At 35.1% G+C, this 9,141-nt stretch overlaps 1 protein-coding gene across 1 annotated transcript; it reads left to right on the top strand.

Moving 5' to 3' along the window:
• The first annotated feature begins 1,960 nt into the window (after nt 1-1,960).
• LOC148782512 (alpha carbonic anhydrase 4-like) lies at nt 1,961-8,630 on the top strand. Its single transcript, XM_088864128.1, has 5 exons — nt 1,961-2,065; nt 6,935-7,037; nt 7,138-7,308; nt 8,212-8,265; nt 8,357-8,630. The coding sequence occupies exons 2-5, from the start codon at nt 6,948-6,950 to the stop codon at nt 8,429-8,431; spliced, it is 390 nt and encodes a 129-aa protein (XP_088720254.1). The 5' UTR covers nt 1,961-2,065; nt 6,935-6,947; the 3' UTR covers nt 8,432-8,630.
• Nucleotides 8,631-9,141: the final 511 nt, after the last annotated feature.

The following is a 9,141-nucleotide window of genomic DNA, read 5'->3' on the forward strand; positions in this document are numbered from 1 at the left end:
AAATTCCTTCTAAGGCTAGATGTAAACATCTTATCAAAATGAACGGCCTATGTTAATTGGGCTAAAACAATACTTTTTATACTCGATTTTCAAATTATTATTTTTTTGTGATTTTTCATTATAATGAAAAGAGTGTATATTTCAAAATTTAGATCAAACTAATGATCCTAACATAGTTTTTGAAGGTTGTTGCATTATATTATTATGCAACTGTTGCATGAATCACTGCCCTATTATAATATTATATTATAATTAATAATTATACAAATATCCAGACAGGAAAACAACGTCGCAATATTCACCTAGTTTTACAAAGTAATAAAAGTACATAATGGACCAATCGTAATTTCTTTTAGAAACTAAAAAAACATTATTTTTAGATATTTATAGCAATTTTTTAAAAAAACTTTTGAGGTAAAATTTACCAATTCGACCCATTCTTGAATCCGATCCATCCTCCACGACTATGGATGTGAATGAATCGCATCGCGGACGAGCTTTTTTCAACCTTGCATTCAACAAAACCAACCACCCGTTACCACCACACAATCTATTTATTATTACATGCCTTGAAATCCAAAACATAAAGTTTTTTTGTCCGCGGACTTTAGGATAAGTTTTCTATGAGTCAATAGAATTAAATGAGTCCTCTCTCCTAAATTTTGGATTCAAATGTTTAAGGAATGGAAATCTCAACTATGTTCATAATATTTTGAAAAATAAATTTTAAAAATAAAAATAAACACTTTTTAACATAATTTGTGCATAATCGACATTAGAACTTTTAGGGGCCACCATTTTCTAACACCCATCTCGAAGATGGATGTTAAAAGCTTCGGGGTACCATACTGTAGGAGTGCGTCCCTGTAACACGCACTACTTTCCCTCTTATGTTTATGGATTTAGAAACTCTCGAATAAATTGAGGTAAATTAGGTCGCATAGTTGCACAGTAACCATTGCCCCAAATTACCGTCCCTAAAAAAGAAAAAACAGAAAAAAATAGAATAAGCAGACCAAATGACAAACAGCAATAGAGAATAATTGTTTCATGCGGGCTGACATACATCTTAAACTTGTGTACAAATAGGCGGTCCATCAAAAAACAATTGAAATGAGGAGTCTACATGTTTTCTTAATAGAATTATCATTTTTTGTTTTCAAAATTTATTTATTTTTCATATTTTGATCTTTATGTTAAAGATTATACAATCTCTAAAAATTAGGAACGAATTATATTTCAAAAATAAATTTATTAAGGGGCCCGTATTTCTACCTATGCGGGTTTGGCCGCATTCTAATCACGCTTCATCATTCAATTACCAAAAAAAAAAAAGCAAAAATAATAATAATAATTCATTGTAGTCGTCACAGCTGGTACGGACTTTGACAATCCTTTCCTATTTTATTATTACTATATCTATGTCAATTCATATTCCGAGAATGAAGAGACCCACAATCAAAACTCCTATATATATTACAAGCCCAATGGCGAGGCAACACATACTATTCGTTAGAGATAAAGCGAGATAATGAGTAATACATTTTTGTAGAGAGAGGATCGCAATGGATCTATGCAGGCCTACCCTTTGCTGCACGTCCTCTTTCATTCTTTTTCTCATCATAACACAATCAGTTCCTTCAGCTCCTCAGAAAGTTGGTAATCTCTGCCACCCATTTTCTCTTTTTCTTTATATACTGCAGTTTTTGTTTTCCCTTTTTTTTCCGGTCTTCCTGTAAGTTATCTCTTCTCTCTCACATATGAAGTTTTTGTTTAATGGGTGGTAGGGAGGAGATTCACGATATGAGCAGAAGCATAGTATATGCGCTCCTTCCTTTATTAAGTGTGTACTTTTTTAAGCGCAGTTGTACATTCATCTATAATTGTAATCGAACATTATAATTAAACATTGTTCTCTCTCTACTTGTTTATGCGTGTATAAATTATTGTGGCAGCTTCAGTGGGGAGAAATTGGAGCTGGAACAATTGAAATAAATCAAACACAGTACGTTCTCAAGCAATGCCATTGGCATTCACCCTCAGAGCACAGTCTCGATGGTTCAAGGTAAATTAATTAATTAATTATGCTATACCTGGGTCTCTGTCTTTTGCACTTTAGATTAATTAATTTCAATCATATCGTTCTTTCTATTGGAAACTAAATAATCTTTTTTGAAAAACCTAATATATGAGACAACAACGTATATTCTCTATATTTGGGGATACCCCATTTTTATGGGGTGTGAATCCTTAAGGATCTGGTAGCACGTGACCCATAGGAGATAGACTTTTTCACGTGTAAAATAAAGGGCATAGATAGGTGGGTCTCACATATGTCTCTCTTGATCTTTCCTCCTTACAAAAGTAGTTGTCGCAAAGACAGAAAATATATGAAAAAAAAAGATGCAAAGAGAAAATTAAAGAAAAATGGTAAGTTTTTTATAGTAATTTGGTTGGGTGTTTTAACGAGAGAAAAATCATATTTTAGGGCTTGAGCCAGAGCTTATGATTATATTCTTCACATGATTGTTTCTGATTAGTGGAAGAGCACGTTACTAGACATAGCCAACTTGCCAAACCATGTAAATCTTTGTGCCTTGCTTGTATAATTTTTTGGCATTATTTTTTTCCCATTAATTTTCCAAACCTTGGTTGTTTTCGTCTATGATCAATATTAGAGCGTTAAAATTTACGATCCTCGCTGAGCACAAGATTTGTGGCAAATCGCAAATATTTGCAATGGCTTGAGGAAGTTCAACTATATATGAAACTCTAAAAATTTGACAGTTGAGAGATGGTTGTGTAGTATCTTTAAAAGACAGAGAAAATAAACATGAAAAGTTTGATGATTTGGAATTTGATGAGAATGGTGAATTGACCAGAGCAAATATTTTCTTGGTTCTTGATGCGTTTGTTTTAATCAATGTCTCTTTATAAACTACTACGAAAGATTTATGGGTTAGGCTGAAATGTACTTATAAAGGTAAGTCTCTTTCTAAAAAACATTTTTTTAAACAATAACTTTTACAATCTCAAGATGAGCGATGGCATATCTTTAAAGGGGCACGTAAAAGATTTTAATGCCTCGATTAGCAAGTTGATGTGACTAGACGTAAAAATTGATAAAGAAGATAAAAAAATATATATTTCTTTATTCTACGCCGAAATTATAGGTTGGATTGATCGTGAATCTCAATAGTATGAAATCTCTTGAATTTAATTATATTGTTTCAACACTTATGATGTAGGAGTCTATGTGAAAGTGTTCACACTCCGGCCTATGCTGATCTCTGGGATGAGATCAACTCAAATCTTTGTAAAACTCAGTTAAATTATGGAAAAATAAAGAACGTGGGATTGCTTAAATTATGGGTTCAAGAACGACACAGATCTATTCATATCCGATTCTTTACTAAGTCCATTGGCAGCGCCAGCTTCCATATCTGTTTATATTGCTTCAAAAACTATTTTAAATTTTACTGACTAATGAATCACCCAAAATTATAGAAAAATAAACTTGATTAAAGAAGAAAAATATACTAAATTAAGTAGAGAAAAATATTTACCTTCTAGGGACTTGAAACCTAAAGTTTCGGGTTTGGATCAGTCCGCTCTTCTGGTGCCACCATCTTCTTTTTTAATTTCTTTGCTTGCTCTAATTGGTAGACATAAGTCCTTTCACCTAGATTTAGGATTCCTAAGGTTTGGAAAAAATTAGGGATATTTAGATAGAGTCTACCTTGGCTTTGCTTGGGTTTTGAGGAAGTTTTCTTTAGTTTTCTAATGTTTTGGGGATCTCCTAATGTAAAATCTGAATATTGGATTTTTTTGGGATTTTTTTTACCATTTTTAGGAATTTCCTAAAGATTTTTCTTTCTTTTAAGTAATTTTTTAGTATTTTCCTAATTTCGAAATTTCTTTGATTTTCTAAGGATTTCCTAGGGAGCTCCTAGGATTTTTTTTATTTGAAGGGGTATTTATAGGTTGAACTAGGGTTAAGGTTGAAATTAATCAACCTAATCTCCTAGTTCAATTAGGATTAGATTTATGCCATTTTTCTTCATTTTTTAGAATTTTTCAGATTTTTCCACAATTAAAATGGTGTCAAAACACAAAGTTTAGACCATCAGGCCACGTTTGGGCTTGCCGGGCCGTGCGACATGGGCCATGGCTCCATGCACAATGCACAGAGCATCCTATGGACTGCGTGACACATGGAGTGCCAAGCGGGTCTCTCACGCGCATTTGCAGTGCAGCTTGGTAATTCTAGCCCCTGAAGCTTCTAGGGCTTGTATCTTGTGATCGGGAGGTTCGATTTAGGTAGTTCTTAGACCATGTGTTGGGTTGGTTTGGGACAATTCTACTGGATCTAGGTTGTCTATGGTCTACTGAGGTTTCTGCAGTCATTTGGACTCGAAATTAAGTTTATTAAGAATTCCCTTAGCTAGAATTTTGAGGGGTTATCTATAGTTTCCCCTCTATGGTATTCACCTAGTGTAACGAGTGAATGGCAAAGAAATGCGAAGCAACATTTAACAGGAACCGTGCTATTTTTTAGCCGGTGACACTCATTGTTGTAACGTCCGCAATACTACCTGGGACCCAGGGTAGTCATCTTTGACTTTAGACCATTTTTTTGAGATCTAGTTCTCTAATCGAACATGATTCTGATTTATAAGAAGTGATGATGTGATGAATTCCCAGTTATTTGAACTTCTTCTTTATCTTTTATTCTAATTCTTGGAGTCCACAGGTTCAGCCTTTTGCTTTGGGAACTTATAATGTGATTTATCTTTCCTAAGGGTTTGCAAGCATGGCAATTTAGGATCTGGTGGTGGTAGAAATATCATGTCCCTGCCTCCTTGAAACTCCTTCATTTTTTAATACATTTTAGAAGATTTTAAATATTGGTAAGATTTTAAAATGGATACAGAGTTTTGGGTCACTTTTTAACCAAAGAAAATAGTGTTTTTAAAAACTTCACAAAACATATGAGGGAATTTTGATGATAGGTGAGAATTTTTAAATAACGGGTTTGATAAGCATTTTAGGTTCATGCTACCATAGAGCTTTGTTCTTCTTCTTTTTTTCAACATGAGCTTTTCAAGCCCCTACTTGGGACCTTTAGGACAAGGAATCATCAAGTCCCTTTTCATTTTGCAATCTTGACTCATGTGTTGTAATTTAAGGGAAAATATTTCTTGAAGTTTATGGGAAAACCAATATCTTGGATAATATGAGATATTGCACCTGATTACTCCGGATCTCCTTGGACTTCAAATTTTATCCCTTCACTGCTATTCCTTTGAAGTTTGGATAGTTGATGCTGTTCTGATTTAGCTTGGAGCCTTAGACTGATGCCTTTCGTATTTCTTTCACTTTTGACACTATTTCGACTTAAGAAGATAAGTTGAGGAGAATTTCTAGAGATTTTGGAGAAGAGCTGAAGAGATAAAGTAAGTTTTTTCTTTTTTCTTCTATTAGGTCGGGGTCCCTTTCGGGAGTTTAACTTGGTGCCCATTTTTCCAACACTCGAGGTTCCTATCGGATTTTCAGCCCGACATGCTTATTTTTTATATTTTCTTCATTGCCCCCAAAGTTCTTTTCAGATGTTCAGCCTAGTGATCATTTCCAAATCTCGAGATTCATTTCGGATTTTCAGCCCAACGTATTTCCTTTTTCTTTTGTTTCTTTTTTCACTTTTTGAAGAAGATGACGAAAGAGGAGGAGAAGAAGTAGAGGGTGGTGGAGGAGGAGGAGGAGGAGGAGGAGGAGAAGAGGAGGAAGGAGAAGGAGGAGAAGAAGAAGAAGAGGAGTTAGGGGTGTTTTTCCTTCTTGGCACTTTGGCCGGATAAGAATTTGATCATTCTTCCTTCTTCCAGGTGATAGTGAGGTTCTAGTCTTGGTTAGCTTTTGGATTTTTCTTATCTCTGGTTGATATTTAAAACTTCTTTGACAGTGGTTGCTAAATTCCTATTGAGTTTTTCCTCTTTGAATTTCTTCATTCGAACCATGATCTTTAGACTTGGAGTCACTCTGAGCTCCTAGTCCTTCAATCTCCTGCTAAATTAGCTACGCTTATTTTATTTTTTTTCTTTTTTTGCACTAACTCCTTAGACTGCTGATGCCATAGAGTAGGATGTCTAAGCAGAGTATAGATGCCCCACCTGGCTTATTTGAAAGAGAGGAGCAAGAGTTCACCCTACTCCTTTTCGATAATATTTTTTTATTCGCAGCTTCATTTTTCTCTTCAGGGATTGATGGCCTCTAGGCATGTTGGGAATCGTTGGATAAGGTGTGGGCCTCAACCAATACAAAATCATTATACTCTCTTCCAAATAATTGAGGAAAGGGTTTCCTTTCTTCGTTTAGTCCCAATCATGTGAAGAATGTGTTGTGCATTTTTGAAAGAGAGAGCCATGAAGATGGGGCAGGTTTTGAAAGGTTAGATCTCATTTCAAAATTTGAATTTCAAAAAGTGAAGATCATTATATGCTCCCGTAGGAGCAGACTGTACATTAACTTCCTCAGATGAAAACCCTAGCTAGGATTTTTGTTTAGGAACCCAATTTTGGGGGATGTAACCTATTCAACACAGTGGGAAAGAAATGATGCACTATATCGGCCTGAAAAAATGGGTTATAGGTTTGAATAGAGATCATCCAATTTTCAGACAGTGAAATCTTAGTGTTTAGGGGTCCAAAGGCATAATTTTTTCATTGAAAATACGCATATGGTGATTCTGAAGTGGAAAAATTTCAATTCAAATAAATCCTCCTAAGTTGGTCTTCTTGCCTAAGGGATCAAGTATAAAATCTTCTTTGGCAGTGAGGATGCCCCTCTCGCTCTCTCTCTCTCTCTCAACCCCACCATGCATTTACATAAGTTTGCTGACATGAATTCATATTACAAGTACCTATGCCTTTGCCCGTAGATATGACTTGGAGATGCATATGGTCCATCAAAGATCAGATGGACGAACAGCCGTAGTTGCAGTGATCTATAAAGTTGGGCTGCAAGATCATTTCCTATTGAAGGTGAGTGACTGAAAATACTAATGCCTCTCTGGTTTTAAGTGGGCCATGGGATTTTGAGTATTTACTTGTACTAATGTTTCTGTGCGTTGGCTGTTGGAAGGTGACGGATGCGATTGAGGATATCACTGATAAAACAGGGTCCGAAGTGAAAGTTGGATTAGTGAACCCGGAAGATGCCATAGATTTGGAGAGAGAACCATACTATAGATACCTTGGCTCCCTCACTACTCCTCCCTGCGATGAGGGAGTCATGTGGACTGTTATAAAAGAGGTAAACATACCCAGAGGAGACTATAATTGCTTAATTGACATGCAACATGCACTTTTATATGAACTTAGAGCCAAGTGCATGTAGATAAGCCTAGCAATGGGCTGTGCAACTCAACCCAGCCAAACCGGAGCCCTCGTATATGTGACCGATCAGGCCAGGGCTGGTCAAGGGATTTCATAGCTTAGCTCTACGTTGGCGGCATACAGCGTGTCATGGCCTAGATTGCCTAGTGGCCCAGGCCCAGGCCCAGTCTTTAACAAGCCTTCTTATCACATTGTCCACTCACCCTCAAAATCCCAGCCACTATCCACTTTATCACTTTCTAAAAGAATGAACACTTTGCCCCCCTGTTTTCGGACTACCTCTTCCCTTGTCTCAAGGGAGAATTAGTAGTAGTACATTTTTTTATAGAAAATGTTGTAAGGTGATGTAAAAAAAGGAAAATTTAAAAGATAAATTATGTTATATTTCAGTATTGTTAATTAATTTTAAAATCTAATTAAAGGGCAGATAAAGAACAACTGGTATTTTATGTGTGATTTGATAAACAAAAAAAAATATGTTGAATACGTGATAATATAGAAGTGATTTCATAAATACTCGTGAAACTTAAAAAGTAATAAGATCATCTCATCTCCACCCTTGTCACAACATATACTACCTTCCAGCTTACAGTATTTGCTCCTACCTAAGCTATGAATTATGTGAGGTTTCAGTTGTGGAGATGGGGCATTATTGGTGATCGATCTTATATTCATCGAGAAAGGAGCTGTTCTTTTTTTGTGTGTGTCGTAATTTGAAACTTAGATCCCCCCAAATAGCCTTCAAGTTGTTTTAAAGGCAGTCCCCTCTTATTAATGGCCAAAGTCGAATACTTCTCAATTTTCTTTTGCCTTATTGTAGGTGAAGACGTTCTCGAAAGAACAACTGGAAAAGCTGAGGGCTGCTGTTGAAGATGTGAGAAATTTCATTTAACTCGTACTTTTATCACAAAAATAAAATGAAAAATACTATAAACTGATGTTACTTGTTCGTCTATTTGTGACAGGGATTCGAGAACAATGCAAGGCCAATACAACCCCTGAACCAGAGACAATTATACATCTTCAACAAGGAGCGGTAGAAAGTGAATCAAATATTATTTTTGTAATATTTTTATATATTTTAGAAGTTCAAAATAAGTTATGGGTAGGTCTTTTTGCGCGCATTGAGTGATATATAGTCACAAATACGATTGTTGGTGTCCACAAGCGTGTAATGAATGCAAAGCTTTGATTTCAAGAAGTTAATACCACCTGGCACATGAATTAAAATCATAATGTTCAATCATAATGTCGTGCAATACTTTGATTTCAAGAATTATATATGATGTAAGGGTGCGGTTTGTATAGAGCAGAGGCTTTAAACAATCAAAGTACAACGCACTTTCAAATAGTGTCAAGAAATACGATTTCAATATTGGACATCTTTGTGATCGCTTTAAAATATATTTTTATCTTTAATTATAAAATTTAAAGCTTAAAAAAAATGTAGATCTATTGAAAATTAACAATAAAAAAATGTGTTACAAGATGCACTATTTTCAAAACTTGAAATCCATTTTTTTCTCATATCTATGCATCTTGATATCAAGATGATCAATTTGAAGATATTTAGACATCAAAACAACATCTTCCCGTGAAATTTTTGAGGTTTGCTCTAATTTGATTGTTTAGAGCAGCCCTATATAATCGTTTTCCATATATAATGGAGTGGTGGTAAATTAGAGGAATGTATACTAAAATGGTTTGATTTTGAACCCTTTATTGAGCACCTCAACAATTTTTTATTAGT

Source organism: Amborella trichopoda, chromosome 4 (assembly GCF_054954075.1).
Source record: "Amborella trichopoda isolate Santa Cruz 75 chromosome 4, AtrichopodaSantaCruz75HAP2 v2.0, whole genome shotgun sequence".
Taxonomy (NCBI): Eukaryota; Viridiplantae; Streptophyta; class Magnoliopsida; order Amborellales; family Amborellaceae; genus Amborella; species Amborella trichopoda.

Coding starts and splice junctions, on each gene's coding strand:
- LOC148782512 (XM_088864128.1), top strand. CDS start 6,948: ATGCATATGGTCCATCAAAGATCAGATGGACGAACAGCCGTAGTTGCA. Junction 7,038..7,137: donor AAGATCATTTCCTATTGAAG/GTGAGTGACTGA, acceptor GGCTGTTGGAAG/GTGACGGATGCGATTGAGGA. Junction 8,266..8,356: donor TGAGGGCTGCTGTTGAAGAT/GTGAGAAATTTC, acceptor TATTTGTGACAG/GGATTCGAGAACAATGCAAG.